This window comes from Aquila chrysaetos, chromosome 12, assembly GCF_900496995.4.
Source record: "Aquila chrysaetos chrysaetos chromosome 12, bAquChr1.4, whole genome shotgun sequence".
Lineage (NCBI taxonomy): Eukaryota > Metazoa > Chordata > Aves > Accipitriformes > Accipitridae > Aquila > Aquila chrysaetos.
This window is the reverse complement of record NC_044015.1, coordinates 34067910-34094592: the sequence shown is the minus strand read 5'-3', so window position 1 is coordinate 34094592 and position 26683 is coordinate 34067910. Positions and strand designations below refer to the sequence as shown.

Here is a 26683-nt window from a genome sequence, read left to right as displayed (position 1 = left end):
CTGATAATGTCTCTGGCTAAATGTCTTATGAGGCTTACAAACACAATACGCATACAAGATGTGCCTCAAGTTATCTCTCCTGGTCCAGTGTTGCCCAGCTGAGGCTTTTGCTGGCTCTTCTGTATTTCTCTGCAACCCTTGCCTTTCAGAATATGTTTAAGCATTGACTGGTGGTGACTTCTTACAGACATTCTTATCTCCATTCCCCACTCTCATGCAGTATTTGCCATGTTACTTAAAACAGTTTCTTTTTAGTTATGCTATCTTTCGTTAGCATACCAATACAAGACCTTCTATTATATTCCTATATACTTTTTTAAGCTACAGACTTGTACACATGCTCCTTACAGTCAAAACCACATATTATACTTGTTTTCTAACTTGTGTTCTTCTAAATATGAACCACCTTTACAGTTTTTCTATGATCAAATTAATATTATGTCCATGTCACTTCAGTTTAATGACTGGTATGGAAGGACTGACAAGCCTGGTCAGGGCTGCAGATACCACTGAGCGGCAGGCAGAAGAATAGATCCCAAAAACTTTCTGGCTGGATTTTCATTTACAGTTATGTTTGGGGCTATACGGCAGTCTTTACATAATACTATATTGAATATCCTTCAGCAATCCCTAGTTTGGGAACTGCAGAAAATAGCAGAACTCTGATTGCTTTTAGCCTATAAGTTACTTTTGACATATCCATGCCTATGTATGTGAGTGTCATCCTGTATTCCCTCTCCACAAACCGTTTCTCTAAAGAAACCATGGTTTTGTGTGATTTTTTTTAGCTATGAGCATTTAACAATTCGGTAATCATTCCCAGTCTCTGTAAGAGCAGTAGGTGCTCTGTTGTTGCTTTTTATAGAAGACTTACTGATTCTGATGTGTCCTTTTTTAAATTGTTGATAGCACTTGACAATTCATTAGTAATAAAAATGAGTTGATTAAAGATGGTCAGCTTTAAAATCTCTTTTATATGCCATAACTTGACTTGATTGAATCCTGGACTCTGTTAATTGCTATGACTGAGCTTTCTTGGCATTTTTGTCATTTCATTTCCATAATCTAACCTGGCGCCAGATGATATTCCCTTATGGGAAATCAGTATGTGTTTAGGCAGGTGGTAGAGAATAGTTTGGTTAGCAGTAGACTTTCACTCATGAATTTCCTGCTAATTCTTAAGAATGTGGGGTAGAGTCACAAACAGACCAGCTTCTTTCCATTTCTCAGTGATTTTGTGTGTTCATGTGCACAGATGCCCATACACACAGATGCCTTGGGGCAGCAAACTCTGTCTCTGTTGAAAGAAGAGGGTAGAAAGTTCTAGGGACCCTTGATTCCCTCTTTGCTTCTGCAGAGCTGTGTGAGATGCACATGGATGATTCCCACTTGTTTATAGTGTATGTGGCCTTTAGTTCTTTTATGCCTTTTGTAATGTTGCTGTTTTGGGAAATAACACTTGTGTGTCATAATCTCTGCCATTTGCACCCAGGAAATTTTGTATACATTGGCCAATTCTAGCTAAATCTAACAGGAAATAGAGCTCTGAGAGGTATTATGTTTCTAGACATAGCTGCAGTAAAAGAAGATGAGTTGAACAGAAACTGTTAGCCCTGTAAAGACAGAAGGACCTGCCAGCCATTAGTACATGTGTACTGGTTGACCAGGAGGCCCAGCTGGATGCCACTGATTCCAAATTGGTCAAGCTAGGGCTGCCTTTTGCCATCCACATGTGTAAGAGGGGATTGAGAGGAAATGGAACATGATTATAGAATATGGGAGACAATCCAGAGAAATCAGATTTTGCTCCAATAGTTATAGAATGAAGGGTATTCTTAATCATACTGTTACAAACAAGTAGTTATTTGCAGTGCAATTGACTAATTTTCAAAATGTTTTTACAAAAAAGATTGTACAATTGAGACTACTTATAAATAAGTTTCCAAAGTTAGCGTTAATGAAACTTAGGCATTAACTCTAGTGTTCTAGAGCATGACTGGAATTTTTATTGATGCTATATAGCATGGCATGAAAAAATCTTTAAAAAGTACTTTTGACAAAGAAATGTTTTGAAATAAAAGTCAGACCTTAATTGTTGTACAAAAGCAATATAATCATCTGTAATTGAATTGTCAGAAATGCAAATGTTAGCATCTTGACATTTACCGTTGCTGTTCTGTCTTTTCTAATTATCTTTATTAAAGGCTGAAATTAACAAAGGAAATGGCTGAAAATTAGGAATGGTTTGTTACATTAGGTGACATTTACTTCTTTGATACCCTTTATCTTGAGTTGGAGCTTGATGTTCAATTATTGTCTCTCTTCTAGGGAATTGCACCAAAATTGAGATTTTCTACAAGCTCCCTTATTACAGAAAGTCTGTTAAGCTCAGGAAGGAGTCATATACAGGTTAGCATAATTTAATTGTTTGCAATTTAATTTCTAGATTTAATATTGATAGCCTTGGTTCCAATTTTTACATGTGCTGCTCACTTCAAACTTTTCTCATTCTTTTGTTGTGGTTAAAGCAGTTATCATGGGTGCTTGACAACTTGATTAAATTTTTAATCAAGTATGAGTAAAGAGTGGGTTTGGTGCATGACAGTAAATGCTGAGAGTTCCTTGAATCTGAAACAATTATCAGCTGCTATGTTCTGTGATCAGCTGAAGTGTCAATCCCTGGTGTATTTGTAGGTGGGAAGATGCCTTCTCACCATTTTTTACTGACACTTAAAATTAAGGACAATGAAAGCTAGGTGAAGTCAAGAGAAGGTACATTATCAAAAACAAACCAATTAATTTAATTGTTTTCCATAATGATATCAGTAACAGTAATGAAGATTTTTGTTGCAAAGGCTGTCACCAATATTAATCTGGAAATGCTGCTTCTGCAATGAGCAAAGTTAAAGGTGAAGTAGCTGAAGAGACTGGGGGAAAAAAAAACCCTCTCTGATGTGTTTGTTCATTTGGTAGCACGCTTCTCTGGTCTCACGGATTGGAATTTTTGTTGGGATTCCTGGCACAAGCTGTCACAAAAAGTTACTCTTACGTCCTCCTTTTTTTGCTATGTTATTGAAAAATGGTGCAGGTTCATTAAAATGGAACGGTTGTCAGGAAGGCTTGTGTGCAAAGACGGTTACGTGACTTTGACCTGTTTGTGGCATTGCTAATTAGTTCACGGAGAAGTTTCTTCCCATTTTAGCAGACAAAATGTATTGAGACACTTAGATAAACAATAAAAAAAAAATCAGTGAAAATTGTCATTGTCAGAAAACTAACTTCACTGAAGGTGACTTCAATAAGGGCAGTTTGATTTAAAATTTAAAATGTCCTTAAAAGTATTTAATATGTTATGAATGGCATATCAAATTTGCATATGTTGCAGTGAAGGTCTAGTTTCACGATTGGTGTAAGCCAGAATTCACATTTCTGGTGAAATTGAAATTAATCTTAGAGAATTAGGTCTGGTTTTGTTTGGTCCAGTTCCATACTCTAGCTCACTACCAGCTGCACAAGTGCTAGTACAGGCGTGAGAAAGACAGCGGCATGAATAGTCTGTGTGATGCCAGGTTCAAACTATGGTGATGCAAAACAAACACACAACCTCAGCCTCATTCATTGTTGGGTGTAGAGGGAAAGGCTCGAAGGCAAGCTGGACATTTTATTTCTGGGTTCCTCTGAACTGAAGTAGTGAGTAGTGAGTGCAACATTCAGATTTAACACTAAAGTCAACTTCCTCAAGCTTGAAAAAGAATTTCTAACAGGAAGAAAAGTCTTGCTATACCATTATTTTGTATCTTTTATAACCTGTGATTTTTGGGCCAAATCTGACCAAAAACCCTAATTATCCACACTGCGGTATTCAAGTTAAAACACGCTGCTGACTAAGTAGCCTGATAAGAGTTGTATAATCGAGAGTGCCTTGACCTATAAAATTTGTAGAGTAATTGAATGCTCATTTAATGCCAGGAATTACAAAGGAGTGATAATGTATTTCAAACAGAACTTCGATGTTGGAAACAGTTTCCCAGAATTTGAAATTGGTCACTGAAGAAGTTAATGGTTACTTGGAGGTGGTGTCAGTCCTGATTGCTAGGTAGCCTTTGCTGGTAACGACAACAACAAAAACTACAACAGCACCACCCCCATCCTGTGTGGTAGGAAGGGAGGTGGTGAGGTTGGTTGTTCCTCCACTTTCCTTTATTCTTCTGTCTGTAGGTATTTTAAAAGCAGTGTCAACTCAGACTTTTAAGGCAATATTTGATAATGGTGGAATTTTTATAAATTTTAGCTACAAAAATCCATATTTTGGATGTCAAGTGCCAGTTGTACAAATAAACAGCTGCTTTGCCTCCTCCTTTGCAAAAGTATTCATGATTTGAGAGGATCTTTTCAAGACGGTCTTTAAAGTTTTTTGCAGGGGGGAAGTGTTGGGTTTTTTTGCTAAACAGCTTCTTGATTATAACTCTTTAAAGCACTAGTAAATTCACCATGATCCAAGAAAATATACATTTCAGAGAATGTAATTATGCTTCTTGTGAGGCTTTAGGCAACTCTAACTGTATATAATTGAAACTATTAAATAAGCTTCTATTTTAATCTATGTATTTTATTTTGAAGGGTAAGAAATTTAAAAGGTTAAAAAAAAACTTTAAACAGATGAAAAAATGCTTCAAATCTCTGTATGTCCAATCCAGGTAAAGTTTGTGTTAAATGAACTTGTGACAAAATTCAGTTTAATTTTTTTTTACAGTCTCTGTACACTAACTGTGTGAGAAAACTAATTGGGTAAGTATTAGATACTTAACATCTAACATGTAGTAATGTGTGTTTTAACCTTGTTCTGTTTTCAGAGAAAATGGTAAATCCATTGTTGTTTTTTAAATTGCTGTTTGATTATAGTTTTGTGAGGGGAGCTTCAGCTGACATGGTGTCTATTTCTGTTTAAATTATTAGTTCCCTGTTTGCATTATTTTCAGTGATCTTTGTTCTGCATGCTGTCAAACCAGATAACGTCTCTTTTTCACTTTAGGGTGATTTGAATTGGGTACATCACTCAACCCCAAATGGAAAATTGCAAACACAGTTACCAAAGAAAAATACTGTTTCACCTGAGAAAAGCAGGCACAACTTAGCAACAAAGAACTACGAGCAGCCTACAATAGCTTCTAAATCACGTTCTCCATCTCCATACACAAAAAGACGAATGTGTGAGCTATCAGAAGAAGCCAGGCAACGACTGGCCCATTTAAACCTTGGTCCTTATGAATTCAGAAGAGAAACCGATAAACCTCCATTTGTAGTTAGACGGGTTTGTATTCTTTCCAAAGTGCTTCCAGCTTAAGCTAAGATCAAATATTGTTCTTTCACTAAATACTGCTCCAGAAATTCATTCAGCTCTTAGTTTAGATGAATAATTTTTCTCGCCTTAACAGTCTGTCACATAGTGATTTAAATGTAAAATTAACTAAAATAAAATTTCTTTTATCCGCATTAGTAACAGACAAAGATCAAATTCTTTCATGAATGTCTTGGTTAAATTCTCTGAGGCCCCATTTCTTTTCTTCCAGTGCACTAGACAGGATAATAGGTGTATAAATTCAGCTTGGAAGTAATTGATATTAGTATTAAAAATTCCTGAATAAGACTTTAAAGAAAGAGTGTCTAGTCACATTACGAACACTTACACTTCCTCTCTTTCAACTTTTTTTATGTTGGCATCCTGTGATCTTTGAAACACTTCCTTTGCTCAGAGCTACATCTCTAATGCTTTGACTTAGAGTTCATAACCAACCTGACTTTAGCACCTTAGCACCCGCATAAGGACTTTTTGCTAACTGTATGTGAAAAATTGTTCTGAAATTAGGTACTTATTTAAAGAAACTGTGTTTAAGTGCTCGAATACGAAGGGGCCACATTTCCCAGCCTCTTGGGGGATCATATTCTCATATTACTTTTTTTTCCCTCTTCATTTTTCTTACGGTTGCAATAATCCTTTATTTTTAGAAAACTACTTTGAATGTGTAGGGGCAGAAAAGGGATTGTTCTGATTCTGTGCTATGACATTATGATCTGTGTGCAATTCTGGACACTTGTCACAGCCATTGAGATAATTTAGTGTTTAATTAGTTTGCTTCTCACTTTATTTAATTTTTTTCTAGTTTATGTACAAATGAATTAATGATAACTTGTCAAATTTTAGAATTATTTTCCAAGTTTTATTCTACGTATAGGTACCTTTTAGAGATTCAGATTAGCCTTAATAATCCATTAATCATTCATCAACCTACTGTTTATCTCTCTCTCAGATATTTTTCTTTTAACTCCTTTTATTCAATTCTTCTGTTTCTTGATCTATAGGTGAAGTTCACAGTTTAATTATAGCATCTTTAAACACTGATTATTGATTTAGATTGCTTGGTTATGTTTGTACAAAAAAGAAAAAAGCTTGTCTCTTAGTGTACCATATCCTGACTCATGGCTTTTCTAGAATGAGAATGCTCCTTTTAGGGCATCTTTACTGCTGAGGACTCTTGGCCTGGAGATTTTGTGTTACATGAAGATTAAAATTAGATTATGCTAAATGTAACTTTTTTAATCAGGAAGAGGTTCAGATCTCTTGGTAAGATCTGAACTATCTGGAATAAATATGAGATACCAAGAATTGTTGGAAAAGACTGCAGACGTTATAGATGAAGGAGAAACTATCTGCATTTTTTTTTTCTTTGAACAGTATGATATTCAGAGTTTTCTAGACCTTTCTAGCACTGTTTTTGTTTATGCACAGTAATGCTAATAATACACGAGGAAAGTGTTGTGAAAATAGTTTTAAACAGTATTTAAATAAGAATAAAATATTTCAGAAAGGACTAGATGTAATCTTATGAATGAAAACAGATGAAAATAGGAATTGATACATCTGATACTGAGCATTTTAATGTATTTTTGCTTCAGGTTGAACAAACAAGTCCTGGTATTAAACTTCATACCTGGTGTCCCACACAAGAAAGCGCAGCGGAAGCCTGGACCAAGGTAGACCATGGTCAGTATTTTCTACTATATATCTCATCAATGCTTTTGTTTTCTGCAGTAGTTTAGTGAGGTCATTTTGTTTGGGGGTTTTTGTTTTGGTTTGGTTTTTTTTATTTATTATAAAAATGTCAGTCTGTAATGGAGAAAAAGCTGTTCTTTCTTCCTAAGAATAAGAAGAATACTGAATAAGCTACTGCTGCAAAAGGTGGTTTTGAATAGTTCTTCACCTCATGGAACTTGGAACATAGTTCTACATGATATGAAAGTAGGAGTAGAAAATACCAAAGTCAAAGCAAGTGCTCTGTTTCACTCCATTTGTTTTGATGAGTTGGATAGTGGAGCGGATCTACACCACAGTCTGTGGGTGTGTTGGTCAGGCTTGGAGTACTGATCATTTTGAAGTTCAAGGGCTCTGTTGCTGAATAATGTTTATTTCAGCAGTATTTGTGAGTAGTGGATCAGTGACTTACCATTATTAATGAGCATCCAGGATGTGCTCCAATACCTGCTTCAGCATTCATTGGTGTCAGTAAGTGAGGGTTTAATAAAAGGTGTGGGACCAGAAATTTAAGGAATTACCCTAAAACTTGATTTTATTGCATGCGTCTGGCAATATGAGGATTTTAATAAGTCTCATCAGTATTAGTTTGTTATGTGTGCTCTGCCTCATTTTTATTGTGCCTCCTCACCAATTATAAACTGTTATATAGCAAATCATTATGAACTTGTTATTTTACATTTGTTCTTTGTAGTAGCACTGGGTGCAGGATTTTAAAGGTTTCACATTCTCTTTGTGTTCATACTTACCAATCTGTAGTAGCTGGATAATGTAAGAGACCTATTATCACCTGATACCATTGCATACTTACGAAATGAGTTGGTGGTTTCTGGCCAGTGGTTAGGAGACCGAAACCTACCTCACTATTGATATCCAGAGGATTCACTGGTCACTTGCCTGTGCCTCGAGGCTTAACTGTAACTTCTGAAAAAAACAGATTCCTAGGATTAGAAATCTTAATACTGACAGTACAGTTTAGTCCTTAGTTATTTTTGTGCAGGTAGCTAATAGAGGGGTGTCTTTACATTGCTGTACAGCATAGAAGTACCTCTTTGGGCTTGGGTCACAGTGTGTGGGTTGTTCAGTACAGACTAATATAACTGATCGAGAAGGCAGACATAATTTAATGTCAGTCCCTCAGGGATGAGGTGTGTATTGACATTGGTGAAACATCCGAACCCCGTATGGACCTAATAGTTTCCCCACGTATGTTTCCATGTGCTTCATACTTGTGTTTGTGGGTCAGTGGTGAAGGAAGGAATGAAGAGGTGACAGGAGGAGGGAGAGGTGGTCATAGGGAAGCTTGTTCAGAGAAGATTAGCAAAGTAGTGTAATGTACATGAGAATTTTGGGGAGTGGTACAGCTTGATTTTATACTGATTTAGGCAATTAATAGCGTAACAAAATGTGCCACTTCTGTCAGTGCAGAAGACGGTGCATACACTGATTCATTATTATAAACATTGTATTCCATTAAATGTGAAGTCATTGTTTTCAGCTAAAGAAAGTGATTTCCTGAAATATACTGAGGAGACTGCTTAGAATTTCACAATGTATAATGATAATAGTAATAAATTGCTTTAGTACTGTTTGGGAGGAGCGGTAAGCTGTTTTGTAAAAGATTACATATGATTTAGGATATTTGGATTTTCTTTTGATTTTCTTCTGGGATGCACCTGTTTTTCTTTCTCCAGATCCTTCTCTTCTCGGTAGCTACAGACCCAAGAAAGCCAAAGTGAGTACTCTGAAGTGCTATTGTTTACCCGTTGTTTTTTGGGAAGGTCTGATTGAGAAGGATTGTCTTGCATAGGTATTTTTGAAATTTCATCTACTGTAGCATCAAAAGCAAGAAAAGGGATGTTTTAAATCTGATCTAACCCAGTTTAGGCCTGCTGACAGATTATTTACAAATAGAAATGTGAAACTTAACACTCTATAAGATATTCATGCCTGTAGGTACAGAACTTGCTTCTCCTTAGCATTAACGCTTGTGACAAGGCTGTAGAAGAGCCTTTAAAGGCAGTTTGCATTTGCCTTCCCAGTTATTCTGAGAGCACACTTCATTCTGGAATTGTACCGAAAGGTAGCACTGGTACAACTGGCAAGCCACTGTTCTGTTATTTCGCATCCTTCCTTTTTCAGATTTTAGCTGCTTTGTGTAGTAAATGGATCTGAAGATTAATGTCGGGGTTCCTTTGGGTTTTGGTGTTTTTATTCTTTCCATCCTCATTTAGTTGTTTTTGCCTGAAGTACTGTAGAAATTGTGGGTTTAAGCATTTAATTATGTATGCCCTCTTAGATTTCCTAACGGCTAGGAAAAGTGATGATAACAGGGAGGAGGAAAGAAGGGGAATTATAAGGATAAACCTTGATATATGTTAAGCGCACTTTTGTCAGAGTCTAAACTTTTGTTACCAAGGATTGCAGTTTTGCGTACCATGTAAGTTTAACATATTGTGCCACTTCGGGTTTGTTCCATGGCTTTATAAATGAGAAACTGAAAAGAAAATAGAGAATTTCTGCTAAGTATGCTAAATATGTCTTTTTTTGTTGTGGTTTTTTTTTTTTTAAATGATGGCTATTTTAAGGTCGTGTCATCTCCCCCATCCCTCTGCCCACCCCCAATGGGAAAGTAGATTTTAGGAGCAGTCATTGGAGAATGCAGATAGCTGAGCTACAGGTTAATTCATCATGTTCTTGATGACACTAATCACTTGTGATTCTCACAAAATCAGGGCTGAAGAGAATGTATCTTTTTCTTGCCAGAAATATTATATAGCTTTGTTTAAGTGGAGCTGTTTCCCAAAGCTGCGGAAGAAACCCTGCAACCTGATTATTGTTGGTCTCGTTTTGTTGTGGGGTTTGGGTTTTTTTCCTCAGCTTTGAGAAACAGCTCCCATAACAATCCCCATGCCAGGTAAAAGTGGGTAACCCGTGGAGATGTTTTAGTGGTATGTTTCAGGTTAATAGGAACTACGGAAGGAGTAACTGGTATAGTGAAGAGTGAGCAGAAGATGAGTAGATGGGCCTGAGTTTTCCCTGGAGGAACAACAAATCATGAGGAAAAAAAAGTCTAAGGTTCGTGTTGTTTAGACTCAGGCATCATTCTGAATCTGTGAGATTCCTGGGAAGGGTGAGCCTTAAAGTTGTGCAGTCAGAAAAGGTGATAAAAGGACTGTTACACTAGACTTTGCCATAAGGTAATGTGTTAGATACCAACACAGTCCTCTGACACTTGATTTAATTTAGACCAGGGCTCTTTCTATGAAATGAGGGTCCTTGTTCTTTCCCCAGCAGGCAGATACTCCTGCATGTATGTGCAACCTTTAACCTTTTGGTTTGAAAAATAAAAACATGAAAACTGTACGTCTTGATATTCATAACAAAATTTAGCAAGGTTTGGTGGTTTTTTTTACAGGCAAAATCTACTCATGGAAAAGATTTTGACAGTTCTGATGTTTGCAATGAGGATGGCATCTCAGATCCACTCAACAGACAGTCCCATTCTGCTGCTTCATTAGAACATTCAGCACCTCCAGCATTTCAGAAGCATTCTCTAAGTTCTGTGCTAAATCGATCTTCTCTAAGGGAAAGGTAATGACTTGGTTTTGTTTGTGAAATTCTGGAATTATTAACATGAGCAGATGCTAACAGTACTTGCATGACTATAGTTTGCATGTTTGGAGGTATGCAGGCTGAAGAGACTGAAAAATCTTTCCCCAACAACTGTGTTGTCATTTGACTTTTCCTCAGGTGCTGTGTTTGCCATCACCTCCCTGCTTAATGAATACAATCCTAACAATACGGCAATGAAAAGGATCTTTGGCATCTTTGTTGCTACCCTTCTCTGAAACGATGAAGCCCCAGATTTCAGGCTGCCAGTGTCCATCTAAAACAGAGAATACTTAAATAAATAAATAATCACTGTTTCAGAGGTGATTAGAATCTCAGGAACGTAAATACAGATACATGTCAAGTAGGCTTTATGGCAGGTACCTGGAAACCTTTATTGCTTCTGACTCTTGACTAGTATTTGTAAGCACATACTTGTCACTGTGGTGTAGTCACATGTGAGACTAGTGTGCGTAACATGCTTGGGCTAGCTTTAATCTAGTCAGTGTATTATTTTCCAATTTTTCTGCTTTATTGAAATCCTGAGATTTTGTTGTGTTTAAGTTGAAGTGTGGGCCTCTGCAGCAATTGCGAGTATATTACTTGCTGTATTTAAGTTTTCTTAGCAGTCTCCACTGACCACGATGGGGTTGGGGTGGAGACAGTTTCTAATATCCCTTAGTTCAGTAGATTTCAATCCCTGGGTTAATGTTTTGGGCAAACCTCACAGCTTGTGTGTCTCCTGAGGGTGGGATGGAAGAAATGTCAAAAAGCAACAGATATATTTCATGCTTAAGTTCTCCAGTCCTTCAAAGAGAGCATTCCCTACCTCCTGCTGAGTACAACATGTACTTGGTGCACAATGCTTCTACTGTATGTTCAGTTTAGTAAGTTACTAGATGGCTTTCTAGGAGCAGAAAAACAATATACAAAGCTGGGCCTGAATAAGCAAATAACATTAAATAACTGGGAGAAGCTGAGAATCAAACTGATGTCCTGTCCTAAATGTTGAAGTGTTTACTGAGGCCCTGCATGGAGGTGTACTTTGGTGGCTAGTTCACACTTGTTCCAGGCTGTTTCATCCTTGTTACCATTGGTACCTCAGTTGGTCAATGCTCACAGGGTGCATTTTACAGCCTACACACAGCGTAATGCTTTTTTTTCAAAATAGAAAAATTGTCTCAGTTTTTTTCTTTAAAAAGAAAAATGACAGATGGTGGGTGGGGATTGGATTTTTAATACTCATAAAGATCAAATTGGTGTTTTAACATCTTCCTCTGCTTGAAAACTTGCTTGTTTGTTGGTCTGTGTAATAGTATTTCTTGAGAACTGTTACACAGAGATGAGGATGTATCTGGGGTTTGGAGGGTGTTTCTTTGTCATCTTCTCTACCTCCCCACTCTCTTACTCTCTTCTGACAATGTTTGTGCATTAGTTACCCATGTCTGGGGAAGAGCTATTGTAATGGTGACTTTTTAATCTTTTTTTCAGCTGGATTCCTTTTGGGGAGGAGGGGGTAAATTTTAAAATGCCTTATATTTAAAGCTGACAGTGTCCCTTGTATTGATAGCAGGAAAGTCTTGTATGTTGTGAGCTGCTGTTACATGCATAGTAATTTAGTCATCTGCCAGTTAATCTTGAGCTTGTCTGAATGTTCTTGCTTTTTCTCTTTATGAGCCCCTCTGCAGAAGAGATTTGTGATCTTGTGAAATTATGTTTTTTCTTCTTATTAGAACAAATGTTCTCAGCTCTTTAGAGATGTTACATCTCTTTATGTTAAAGATGTAAGCATTTACTTTTGTCATCAGAAGAAATTCAAAATGAGAAGGTAAAGGGCATAGTCTAAAAAATTTGATCTCTGTTTCATGCTGCTGAGATAACAATGGTTTTAGCTGACTGTAGACTGAGTTATACTTGGAATGACAAACATGGATCAGAGGTCAACGTTTGGAAATGCATGCAAACACTGCTGTTCAGATCATAGAAATACAGAGAAAATCAGTACTACTGAAAGTATATCAGTGTTAGTGTATTTGCAAGAATATAGAGTCTTATCTCACAGTATTTGGTGTTTATTTCCTCAATTTTATTTTGAATTACAAAGACAAAGAGCTTAGCATATCCAGGCTGGTTTTTTTAATGCTAGTCTACCCACAGTCAATATGAAACTTGACTCCCCACTTCAACCTTTAGTTTCCTTTTTTCCCTTTTTTTTTTTTTTTTTTTTAAAAAAAAAGTAGTGTAAAGTGAATGTCTGCCTTCTTGGGAGTACTTCCTAGAGCCCTGCTGAATAGTTGTTAAGCCACTGCAATACTTTTCAGTGACAGAGAAATTGGGGTCTTGCATAAGGTCCTCTGAGCCCTTTTGTATCCTTTCTAGCAGTTTCCAGTCCCTTTCTGTAAGCCTGCTAGAGAGACTGCAAATCAATCCTCTCCCCTTTTCCAATGGGTTTGAGCCAGAAGCAGAACTGTAAATAGATTTACTGTTGAACAAGGCAGCAAAGTTTTGAATATTTATTTTTCATACTTTATTTTTACATTTCTCATTATTTAGGTCACCTAAGGAAAGCATTTGCTGGTGTTGCAGATTGACAGTCAGCAGAGTGACATGGCCGTACAACTCCACTTCCCATTTTGATTCTAGCTCCTGTGCAGACCAGTGCTACATACACACTCTTTAGTTCCTGCCTATGATGTGTGGCCAGCAGTGTGTCAATGCGGTTGACTTGCCCCCACAGTCTGTTTTTTTGTGCATAGATAAGTATCCTTTTGTGCATAGATAAGTATCCTGTGTGCTTTGTGAAAGAGCATTAGCACTATATTCTCTCAATGATGCTGCAGGAAAGCAAAATTCAAGTCCAGTCCTTGCTTTCATGATGCATATACATCCTCATGTACTCCTAGAAGATGGTGTTTTTCTTGGGGACTTACAAGCTAAGCCTTCCTTGCAGCACTGAAACCTGTAGCAAAGTACCTTTTGTAAAGAAAAGGAGAAATAGTGAGATGGATTCTGTAAGGTAATGGCGGAAGTCCTCGGAATGGAGCTATGTGCTGGCACAAGAGAAATCCTTTTCTCAAGAGACTACAGGAATCGTAGGAGTATTTGACCATTTCTGTTATGTTGAGAGGCAAAGCTACTTCTCATGCATTTGGAATCAAAGAATTATTTTTCCTACTCTGGAAATGGCAGGCTTTTGCTTTTGTTTCCAGAGTGAAGTGCAACTCAATGTCTTTTTTTATGTTCTCCTAGTTATACTGCTGATATGTGATCTTCCCTACTATAAAATTTAACAAAAAATGAAGTTGTGTTTGAAGTAAGGCAGAGGTGAACTGTCTGGATCAGATGCCCTTCTGTAATATTCCTCTATTGGTTTACTACCATCTTTTTATATTAACTTTTTCCAAGTACTAGGGAAATACCAGCATTATATTACTAATGATAGATACAATGACAGATACTAATAGTTAGATATTAATGAAATACTAGATCCTACATGAAGTCCTTGAAAATTCCAGTTACCAGAAGCTTTGTCTTCAGTGATCTTGAAATGTGTCATCCCAGGATCTTGGGTACTAGTTTTGTTGCATAGCCAAATCCAGACACAGGTAGTTCACCTAATTTTTTAGAGAGTGGCATGCATCCGAAGACAGGGTTTACTTCTGTAAGAGTGTATGTTTAAGTTCTGAGAACTTTCTACTACAAAGTGGAACACTGAAAAATTTAGCAGACTTTTTAGAAAAAATGCTTGCTCTAAGGAGAGGCTGCAGCTAGGTTTCCTGTCTCTTTCTAGCCATTTAAAAGTTATTATTTCTGATTTTTTGGAATTTAGTTTGGTAGTAAGGTTGTTCTTGAATCTTTTGGGTTTATCAGTCTCACTTCTTGGGGAAGTTTACTTATTTTGCATTCTTTAAGTTAACTTCTGGAATCGCTCTTGAAGATCAGTTATTTCATACTATATTCTGCAAAACTGAGCAGTACCTAAGCCTTGTTTCATGTTTTTGACCAACATCCGTGCTATTTGTCATTTTCATTGGTTGATTTTGCCACAGCAGTAAGTGAATTTGAAATTGATTGCTGTCAAAGCCGTTTTGTGTATAAATTGATAAATTCAGAGAGGATAGAAGGTAATGGAAAAGCTTCCAAAGAGAATAAGGAGGTGCAGCCCGTTTGAGATACTAATTATTTAGTACCAGAATGACTTCAACCTTTTGGAGGCAACTGCTCAGCTAGAGTATTGGCCTTCCTTGAAATCTCAGAAGCTGTCTGCCGCTTAAGTTTCACTTTTTACATGAGGATGATGCATCTTGCCACAGTTTTAAGGGCTAGATATGAAACTTAGGAGGGAAAAGAAAGCATTTACTAATTTAAAAACTCAGCACTGAATGTATCTCTAGTGCTTCAAGGTCTAACTGTAAACAGGGCTTTTGAAAGTAAGAGAAACTATGTAGAAAGGATGAAAAATTTTTACTTTTTTTTTCATTTCTTACTGAGGAGGGAGAGCAAATGGGTACACAACTAAGCTGTCAGCTTCTGCTTCCAAATATTTAGGCTTCTGTGCTTTGATTTAAGGCCTTTTTTGTGTGTAATTGTTTCTGCTTCATAGTAGTATCCTGGCATTGTGAAAGCAGCCTGCTTCCTCCATTTCAAATATTGTGAGAATGTAAGAATTTTTATGTTGGTGTATTTTCAGAACAATTTAGGAACTGGTATGTACCAATATAGTCTCTAGAACACTTTTGCACAGCATCTACACTAAGGTTCATAGCCATCAGTCATTTTAAGAAAAAGCAAACCAAAATTGTATCCCTTACTAAGTAGACCAGTAAAACTCTGAAGTGTAGCCTAGCCTTTCTATTGTGCCTCCATACAGACCAGTATACACGGAGAACCAAGTTCATCGTACTGAATTACCATTCATGTCCTCTTACATGAGAATAAAGCAACTTCTCCACTTACTGTGAATGCTGCATTAATGCCTACTTGGATATAAAATCTGTGGGATTTTTTTCTTTTTCAGAATGAAATGTATTTGTTTTTCTTGAAAATCTCTCGTTCCATGTATAAGTTCTTGCAGATTGTGGTTTTTTCAGGTTATACTTAGCTTTAAGAGTTCTTTCTCCCTCTTCTCCCAATTACAGTAGCGTTCTCTCCAGTTGTGAATCTGGTACTACAGGACTTCATTGATTTCTGTCCTCTGATAGTTTGTCCTTGTGTGTGGTTTTGCTCAGCATGAAGTCTGTGTCTTTGAAGCTGATGAATTCTTCATGGAGGCCACATGCACTGAGTTGTTCACAAGGCTAGGAGGTGTGATGGTGGGGGAAGGGGTCATGATAGGCATTGCAAATATCCTGCAGTAGGCTTTTGCATTAATTCTACTGATATGAAATGTATTAGTATCTCCTGCTGAAATGTGATATTAACATTTTTGCTATGTGCAAGTAGATGATTGGATTGTCTGACATTTGAAAATTCCTATTTATTACAGCTCTCAAGTTTGCAAGCTGCTGTTTGACTAGAGTACATGGGTGGATGTATCCTGTTTGTATTTCTAATGGAGTATTTCATCCTAATAGATAAAATTATACATGAAAATAACTTTAATCTTTAGCACGAGATGTAGACTGCCTGCTTGGCTGCTTTTTTTTTTTTTTTTTTTTATATCAAGGTAGATATTGTCTGTATGACCTTAAAAAAATCCTTATCTCATAAAAGAAAATAAATGCCTTTAGTCACATTACAAGGGAAAATGGTTCTGTTTCCTTGATCAGACTCGACACAACATCTTTGAAATTAATCTTGAGAAGTTCTCTGATTGATCTGGCTTTTTCTAGGTCACTGAGCTATATTTCCAAAGTGTTTATACAATCTATTGGAATCAATAAACAATTTAAACTGATGTAACTGCAGAATGTTTGCAAGTCCCAGGGAAAATTGGAAGTATGACAAAGAATACAGCTGTAGAAGTTTATTTCATTTATCAGGACAAACAGTCATTGAAATGAAATGACTTTCCTTTCAACATTGCAATATGATAGTGACACCTTAATCACATAAATAAGTAGCTAGTCATTTTAAAAACTCGTTATTGGTGATTTTGGGCAAATGGAATCCCTTTATTTATACTCTAAGAAGCTGTGCTATAAAGCCAGTATTATAAAACATTTCCAATAGGAGAGTTAGAATATTATAAAAAGGTTTCACTTCAGATTATGGTTGTCACATTTCAGGCATGATTTTATTTTGAGTTTTGGTTGATGTAAATATTAACATTATGACTTTAAATGTGGATTAGACTCTATAGTTATTACTAAAATTAGACAATAACAATACTAGAAAAGCTAATTAAAAAGAAGCTGATACTGTTTTTAATCATACTTAAGATTTTATTTTTTTTCGGTAAATTAAGTGTGGGGTATGTGTGAGTGGCTAACGTTTCTTATACCACAGCGCACACTAGTGGATTGATCAATAAAATCACCTGAAGAAAGAAATTTAATAGTTCTTGAATTAGGTACTTAAATCTTCTTCTTCTTCTTGCAGACATAGCCACGTATTTTCTAAATGAATACAATAGCAAGCTGGGTTTTCTTTTTACCAAAAGCAAATACATTTATCTCCAAGGATATTTGTAAATTTAAGATTAATAACAATGATCTGAAATCTTACATACGAATTTCATAAAATTTATTTCCCAAAGGCAATCTATTCCAACTTCTCTTCTCAGTGCCAGCAACCTGGATGTTGGAAGAACAGCAGCTGCTGTATAAATAAGAGAAAATGCCATGACTTCATGGGTCTATCTTTTATTTGTCAAATGGGAAATGACTCACTCTTACTGCATCTAGGATGCAGATTTTTAAACATGCATTTTGGAGGTTCTTTAATATTAGTAAATGTTTGTAAATGCTAATGGGAAGTCATAAGATGATAGTGCCACTCCAGCCCCTTTCCTTTACCTCTCTTCTTTAAAAAAAACCAAACAAAACAAAACAAAACAGCCTTTTTTTTTTTTTTTTTTTTTTTTTTCAAAACTGCTAGTGATAGAGTACATGCATGGTAATGCAGAACATCAAATGGGGTTTGACTGTTAGGGAAATGAATGTTTCTACCTGCTTAAGGGACTTAGACTTCTATTCCTTTAAAGGCAAAGCTTTCCTCCCCTAACAAAATTCACAAGCCATTTTGCTTTCTTTTAGAAAAAGTTATGTGAGAACTTTTAGTGCAACAGATCGTTAGATTCTAGTATGCAAAAGAATTGAACAGTATGGATTTGCCATATATGCTCTTGGGTTTGAAATTAATTGTAAATGTTCAGGATGCTAATACAAATGTTATAGCCAGCTTTGTGAAAATTCTTGCCTGTAATGATCCCAAGATAAACAATGCTAAATGTCATTAGAAATATGGAAAATACATCCCCCTGTAGATTATATGATTCATCCTTCCAATATTGTGTCATTTCTTGGCACCCTTTCTTGAAGAAAAATAGCAGCATTCAGAAATATGATGGTTTGATTTAAGGAAACTCATAAATAGGCTGAAAATATTGGGGATGGTTAGAACAGAGAGAGATATTTTGGAAAGGTAAGCAATAATAAGTGAGTCCAAATAAGTTGATTAGATACAAGAAAATAGAAGAAAGTTACTCAAAAGCAGAGAGCTGGTCACTTTGCAATCTTTTGGATCTACTACCAGAGAGAGAAATACAAGTACAAAGTGCTCCCAGCCCTGCCTGTAACCTTCAAGGCAGCCTGGCACTTCCCATTTTCAGGATCCTGCTTCCATTAATTTTAACATTGTCAAGCTACTTGTTTTGGACTGAAGCTTTCTATGTGTACTTGGTTTGTTCTTTTTGGAAGGAGCTACACAGTTCTTTAGCTGTATTGAAATTTCTGGAAGTTTGGTGCAAGTAAACTAATCCAGGCATGATCCGATGATTGGGGATTTCAGAGTGATAGACTGGACAACGCAGGGAATGTGATAAATTGGAGAGAAGAGGGCAAGAAGGGCTTGCAGTCCCAGTCCCACGAACCCATCCAGAGCCGACTGTATAATGTCAGAGTTCAGAGTCATGATGTTTCTCTGCTGCATCAAATTTGCGAAGCCAACTATCAAAGCATGTCACTGTTTCTTGTGCTCCTAATCCACCCAGAGTATGGACGCCCAGTACTGCTGTTGGCTGTTGTTCCATTAGCTCAAATTGCAGTGGTATGGCTTGCCAGCTCGCAGCTTGCCTGGCGACCCGTATTAATATTAGGATGGTACCGCATCATGAGGTTTTTATTCTCTTGGTGCAAAGTCAGGCTCTCAGAGGTTAGGAAACATTGAAATGAAGATGCACAATCTTGACTTGGTGCCCTGTTCCTATCCACTGTGATGAGATTGTGTCAGTAAACATTTCATAACTTTTCCCCAATAATTGTTTCCTTATGTTGATCTTTTTTTTTTTTTTTAATAATACATTTTTGAGTGTACTAACATGTGGAGGTTGGTGTGTAAATGATCCTATTCTTAAAATCTTAGTTGCTTCCCTTAACAGTCTAAGAATAACTATTGATATGAAATTTCTGTCAGCTTCTGATCTTGCTGAGAAGGATGAGGAGTGGGGTTTTTTTTGTCTCCCCAGTGGAAAAAAAAGTGCTGCAAAACATAATAGGGTAAAATCCAAAAGTAGCTGTTGGTTTTAAGTCACTCATGTCAAGCAAGCTACCTAGTTTTTAATGTAAAAAAGCAACTTAAAATGCAGTGCCATCTTGTGAAATAAAGATTGTGAATTTGCAGGTTTTTAACTCCATGGGCTTTCCAATTTGCACACATTGGGGTTATCCTCCCGTTGATTTATTCCAGTGAAAAGAATTTCATGTGTGTAATACTTCCTTTAAAAAGAGCAAAATTATACCTGATCACTGGGAATAGAATAACTGTATAGCTTTTCTATTCTGTAGGGACAATACAAACATTACAGAAATATTACTCAAGCTACAAAATCATCCAACATTTTCTATGTTTCGCATCTTCTGTTGGTATCATGGATGCATATCGTTTACACGCTGCTTTGAAATGTTTCTTTACTTGTACCCCAGAGGAGAAAAAGAATAAAATCTAAACACTGTGTATGTTCCAAATAGAAGGAAGTAATGCATGCTTCATAATTTAAAAAAAAAAAAAAAATCTGAGTCAAAAGCATGTTTGAGCTTTTCAATAAGAAAATATTTCTTCTGTTTGTTTTTCTTCTTCCTTTTGCAGATTTAGCTCTGGTTGGCCTTCACCAGCAAATGGAGATGAGATCCATAAAAGAGTGAAAAATATTTTAAGGACACACAGTGCTAGACAGCGTCTAATGTTTGTAAGTTTGACTGCAAACTAAATCCTTTCTTTTCTCCAAGATGGCTGAGGAAGAGAACTGTGCCTACAGTCTTGGATTTATTATAATGTTGTCCTTTGAGGCAACCCTGATTGTAGAAATATGGATTCAGTATATAAGCTGAACTGTTTCATGCTGATTTCAGTAGCCTCCATATGTGTAGCCTTTACCTGGTATAGGTAACCCTCTCACGGGTTATTGAGGACAATTAAAGGTTTTTTTATATCTGGTTCTCCATTTCCAATTTGGGCAAAAAATATGCTACAGATCCGTAGAACATCAAGGCTTAACATGTTGTGCAGCTGCACATCAGCAGCTGCTTGTGTCCAGCTGTTTGTAGAGCTAATATTATTCTTCAGATGTGTGCTTTTTCCCCTTAATTACCTGGCTTTCAATGAACAAAGCCCTTTAATGAGATTATGCCCAGGATCAGAATATTTTGTCCTTGAGTCTGATGGAATTTTGAAGTATGGTTTTAGACAGATAAAAATCTTTCCTATTGTGATTTTCAGAAACCCAGTTGTGGCACAGGATCTCCCTGGCCAAAGCATTGTACAAACTGAATAACAAGGTTCTTCATCTGCAAAGAACTTAGGGTCTTAAGTGTGAGGTGAGGTAAAAGAAAGGTAAGATAAGAGGATATAAGGATGAAAGGTAGGTAAGATTAAGATTAGGAGCTCTGATGAAATTATTATTTTTGTCTGACAATCTAACACACAAATGTCATTGATTGGTTAGAAAAGACATGAGTCCCTCAAAATGGAGAAAGACATCTTTTTTCCTTCAGTTTCTTCTCTTAGAAAAAGGAGTGTTGACAGAAATCTGCTTTTGAATGTTGCTCCGATTTTAAGTTACTACTGTCCCCAACTGTCCACCTTTCCCTTCTGATGTAATTTACTGTATCAGTGGGAAGTGTGATAAAGAGTGTGAGACCCCTGGCCTCCTCACCTCATACTTCAGCACGGGAACGGCAGGCATAACGCTAGTACGCTGGCATGTGAGCTGTGCTGGCTGGGATGTGGTGACTCCACTAACTACAGTAAACCCATGGCAGAGGGCTGGGGCAGAAGTGAAGGTTGTTGTCTCAATCCACTGCTGCAAGATGTACTGAAGAACATCTGTCTTAGCTCTGAAGTCTTGATTTATTTATTTATTTATTTGTTTATCTCCCCAAATTTAGCCATTCTGGGCAGCTTCTTGTGTTGCCTGCATGCTCTCTTAATCTGATTATTTTCTCATTTCTGTTCAATCTTCATTTTTGGTTTAGTTGTGGTGCTTTTTATTTTAAACTCTGAAAAACCTTCTCTTGTGCATACTAAGACTGTTTGATCTAGTTCATGCTGTACCTCCCTGAGTTTGTATACAAACATTATGATCTTGTGAACTGCTGCCTCTCAAATAGAAGATGCCCATCACGTTTTTCTGTGTTTCAGCCACTCCAAAATAGGTACAAATCATGTCAAATGCCTCTCTGATGTTTCAATGAACTTAAGATAACAAATTGGATTTCATGACGGTCCAGCACCTACATGTAATGAAAGTTTGCACATCCTGAACTATCTCCAGTGGTCCTTGACTACTTTCCTTGAACAGTAGACCATGACTTTACAATAAAAGACATACTAGTTTGTTAGGAGAGCTGCATGGCTCGTTACATGGTCTCTCCATACAGTCATAAAGACTATTAAATATAATAATGGGTAAAGAAGAATTTGATAATTTTCTTCCTATTTACTTATTTTACTTACATAATTTAAAACATTCTACTCTAGAATGACTTACACATATGCTAGTATTCACTTGTTACTGCAGTGTTGCACAACTGCCCATGAATTTGCAAGCATGGTGTTAGATTCTTGAAGCATGGTGCTTTCTGTTGGCTTTCTGTCAGCACACCTTGCCACTTCCAGTATCAAACACTTGCTGAATACTCACAGGGGATGATGCTTTAATCTTTCCTCTCCTGTTGGAAAAACCTCATGTTTCTGCCCTAAAAAATCTAGATATCGGGGTATTGGGTAAGATTTTTGAGTCTTTAATTACCAACCGGGTCAGAACAATGCTGGAAAAGGACCATTCTTCTCACTCCATTTTCTTCCACTGAGCAAAAGGAATGGGAGGATGTTACAGAGAAGTCTCGTGGTTTGGTAATTGTATACAACTAACTTGTGAAAGCTGTGCTAACAGCAGCTGACCTGCTTAAAAAAAAAAAAAAATCATCAGGTCTACTTGCAGTTAGTACTGTAAAATACACCAGGATTGGTTGTGGTTCCCCGGATGGCCCCAAATCTGGGCTGTGTTGTTACGCAGTGGATAGATGAGGTAAATGGGTCATCCTGAAAGTGAGGGAATAGTAAAGCAAGTGCACTGGCAATGTGGTGAGTAGATTTTGGCTCTAGTCTGGATCCTCTTCCAAACTTTGAAAGGTTAAAAAGTATCTCTTATTCTGTTTCATTCCAAAGAGCCTAATGGTAAATAACCGTTCCCAGAAGCATCCAGCTGTGTTTTCCAAAATTTCGTTTCCATAGTGCTCTGTAAAAATAGTGTGACTGGAGCTCTCCTGCAGATTCCTTAGGGTGTCCACTGTAGCTTTCTGCTGAGACATTCTGACAGTATCATAATGTTTCCATCTTTTTTGGCTTTCCAGAACATAATTTGCCTCTGGCAAATGCTGCAGAGTTTTATTTACCACTGTACCCCATTTCCTCTTCAGTGCTTTGTAGTCTGTGACTGCTGAAGGAAGAGAGTTTTCCTGTCTACAAACATACTTATTACCTTCTCTTTCACCCCTATAGATTGTGTTGGGTTTTTCCTCATCCATATGCCTACAGTTCAGCTTGCTCTGCATCTTATTTCCATCTACCACTATTTTTATTGTCTTTTCTCCCAGTTTTGTGTTACCAGCAAGTGTGATGATTATTTTTACTGCACAGTCTTTTTTTCCAGTTACTTCTTCTATAGCATGAAAGATGATTTTGTTTACTAACCCTTACAACAATTGGCTTCTGCTGAAAGATCACTTAGTATCACCTCTTAAGTAGTGTCTTTGCTCTTCAGAGTAGAGTGAACATGATTGTGTGTGGTTGAATTCCTAGCATCCTGAGTCTCAGGTGAGCAACTGGCTCCCTTCACATGAGGTGTTTTGTTTCTTACTTACCTAAGAGGGCAAATATGGGTTAATTAATGTCTAGGTGGCATTTGGAAGGTAAGACTGCTTTCTAGCAACTCTTAAGAATACCACTGAAGGGTCATTAAGTCTATCACAGATATATTTTAAAGTTGGGTAAGCATGTTCTCAGCCCTGTATATGGAATCAAAGTATTCAGATGTGTAGAATGCTTCTGTCTGGCAAAATGCATTAAATGGATAACAATAGCTCATTATAAAAACTAATAAATAATAAGTTTTAGGTTCTTTTCCCCTCTTCTGCAAGAAACAAAAATAAGGCAGTGATCAGTAGGTTTCATAGTGTTTCACCAATGTGTTTGTTGGGGATTATTGAAGCTTGTGCTGTCTGCATAGTTCTCTAGATCTACACTGTCTAGAAATTCTTTCCAGTTTATTACCTGAAAATTATTAGCTGAATTGTACTGAACTTAATTAAAAGTGTTCATAAATGGCATTTGGCTCATTACACTTTGTCCCTTTCTCCCCCAAGACATGTAAGCACTTTAATAGTCTTCTACTAAATGGAAAGAATGTATTTTTGAAATGAGATCGTTGTAATCAGAAACCAAGGTAATGAGAATCTGATTTCTGTTTTTTTAGGATGAGAGTAACTCATCAAAAGGAGACTTGACTAAGACAAGAGAATCTTCGCATAGATCGCTCTTATCCATGAGTGAACTGCAGAGCAGGTATGGAGTTTTTCTCTGACCAAGACAGAACAGTCAAACTCATGATATTGCCCTTTAAATTTAGCTAAAAAATTCTCTTCCTATTTTAAGCTATGTAATATATTACACTGGGAAAAGGCTTCTGTAGGAGTTAGTCCTACCAAGGTTTTTCACCTAAAAGCAAAATACAGTTAACTATAATTGTGTCTTTCGTGCTATTTGGCACTGTGTCAGTATAGTCTTCATAAAACACTGATTTTGAAACTGGACCTGGTCATGAAAATGATCCCTGGGCAGTAGTTTTTGGATTCCATCAACCGGAGAGCAAATGTCACTTTAAAAATAACCAAATGATTATTTTTTCTTAAAAGTATGGGAGTGCAAAAATAAATTGAAGTTTATTTAGTAATATGGTTTGCGGCTCTTTTGTTGTTTTGTTCTTTGTTTTCCAAAACACATATTTGGAAAAGAGAAGCGTCTTCAAAAAACAAAGCGAATGTATAGATTAGTGATTCAGCATGCTGTATTTCAGAAGACATCTTGCAAACCTGAGATCTTGAAAACCTGGTTTATGTAGGTTAATTATTCTGTGTATTCCTCACATATATGACTAGGGTTTCATTTGAATATTTTACTTAAAAGACACCAGTTGAATTGATTTTGACAACTTCTGTAGTAGAAGTTATCAATACTGATGTTCTCTGTGTATGTGCACAGCATTTTGTACAACGTTTTGGGTACTTGTTGGAGGAAAGATACTAAGTAATATGTAAAACGTTTTTTGGGTTGTACAGCTTTTCTGTTTTTCTTTATATTAAGAGAGAAGTCCTAGAACTGTGGTGCTAAATTTGAGAGGTCTTGACATTAGGAAAAAAAGGTTTTATTTTGATAATTAAATGTGATGCAATATTTTGTAACAAAGGCTTCCCGAATCACCACTGTATACCACTGAAAGAAGGGTAATTCAATATGGGTAGCATAGTGAAATTCTACTTGCAATTAGTAAGCTCTAAAAAGTTCTAAAATTTATGCTTTGTTGGCTTTTTTTATTCCTGTAATTTGTAGTCACCTCTGTGCAAGGGTTCTAGTTAGTCAGATTTTCACATGTATGTGAAGTTGCTACTCTGAAGTTGTTAATATTTCTATACCTGTGCTCACTCTTGTATTCTGCATTTAGCCTTTTTGCTCCCTTATCCTTTGTCCTGACAGCTGCTGCAATTAAATTGTGTGGGATGTGTTTGTGAGAGAGAAAGTGCAAGTTTTTGTTTTGAGGCAGCTTTGGGACTTTGAGATTGATGCTGAAACTGCAGACCATGAAAAAAGAAAAAACAAATCCTAATACTACAGAATCATGAAGTGATGGGATATGAAATGCGGCACTCAAGTTGGGAGAGGACTGCTCCTTGGATTTAGAGGCCGGCAGCACTAGTCCCATTCACTGAAGGGCGAGACATAAAAGGACTCGAGGACAGTCTGATTGCTGAGTGTTTGCCACAGTGCTCATAAACAGGATACAAGGACAGAGACAGAGTTCATAGAAGGACATGGTACTGTCAACCAAATGTTGGCAGTAAAGTAGATAGATGATTGAAAACCACTGGGAGTAAGGAAAAGGTCTGTGTTTTGTGAAATATTTAGTATATGATTCACTCAGAAAAGAACTTCTGGGACTCTTAAAGGAGATGTATGAGGGAACAAAAGCATATGACAGGTATTTCAGAGCAGGGAGTTGCGTGCAGAAATCCTGCTGTTAATATGATTTGTGAGTGTAATTCCCAGATTGCTTAGCTCAGGTTGTCAGCTGGTTTCCAGTTGAGACAGAAGAGGGACTCTTCCCTAGCTTGGCTGTATCTTTGTCCACACCAGTGCTAAGTATCTCATGTGCAAGGATTGGCTAATGGAAATACATAGACACACACACCCCCTCCGAAAAGAGAAGGGAAAATGAAGCTTATGTCTTTTTTTAAGTCTTTGTCAGTACTAGAATAAGGAACTTGTGAAAGTTACTATTGTTTTTTGAGTCGTTCCTTTACTGCAGTTAAAGTGGTTGGATTTTGAGTGTCTCTATGTAGATTAAGCTTTCAGTAGAAGAAAAGGCAAGCACAAGGCTGACTGCAGGAGATGGATTCCAAGGAAAAGAGTGGCAGAGCTGTTTGTTGTATCATTACAAGTGCCGCTCCTAGTGCCGTGCTTATTTGTTGGCCTGAGAATGCTCCATCAGAAGTGAGGTAAAACAAACTGCAGAAAGGAGGAGGTAAAACTTAAGTTGTTGATGGGTCCCCAGGGTATCGACTTGTCTACATTTAACACAGGCCTGTACAACTTTTCTATTGATTCTGCTGTTTGGTAGGTTGGTTTCTTTGTGTCCAGACTGTGAAGCACAGTCCTCCCTCTCCAGGATGATAAACAGGTTTAAATTTGCTTCATGCTGCTGACTGACTTTAAATGTTGGAGCTTTTTTGAAAAAGTGTCAGTGGCCTTCCTCCCTTTTTAATATTGGAGCCACATAGAGATCTTCTTGTTGTTGTTTTATGTGGTATAGGTTGGCATCACCCTAATATTTGAATGTAAGAAATCTAAAAGCAAAAGCTATTCCTTCTTTTGTTTTCCATGGGACAGTGGAAGCTTAGAAATGTGAATTTAGAAAGCTGATCCTACACCTTCATCTTCTTCCCTCACCATTTTCCTTTCTTAAAGTGAATACCTTGTGTTTTGATGCAGCTAGCTAGAAGTATATTTGTAAGTCCTTTGATATAAGGTTTCGTTCAGTTTTGTCACAGG

At 36.9% G+C, this 26683-nt stretch overlaps 1 protein-coding gene across 7 annotated transcripts in view; it reads left to right on the top strand.

Moving 5' to 3' along the window:
• SPATA6 (spermatogenesis associated 6) overlaps positions 1-26683 on the top strand; it is a 46187-nt gene that overhangs the window by 12366 nt on the left and 7138 nt on the right. For 3 of the 7 annotated variants that reach the window (XM_030033028.1, XM_041127960.1, XM_030033027.1), the window contains 7 exons: positions 2329-2409; positions 5033-5311; positions 6955-7042; positions 8785-8825; positions 10509-10684; positions 19949-20048; positions 23835-23923. In XM_030033028.1, the coding sequence (XP_029888888.1) occupies positions 2329-2409; positions 5033-5311; positions 6955-7042; positions 8785-8825; positions 10509-10684; positions 19949-20048; positions 23835-23923 (854 nt within the window). Of the gene's footprint in view, positions 1-2328; positions 2410-5032; positions 5312-6954; positions 7043-8784; positions 8826-10508; positions 10685-10843; positions 11253-13255; positions 15658-19948; positions 20049-23834; positions 23924-26683 lie in introns of those variants that run through there. The other 4 variants (XR_005933721.1, XM_041127961.1, XM_041127962.1 and 1 more) reach the window with 4 other exon arrangements.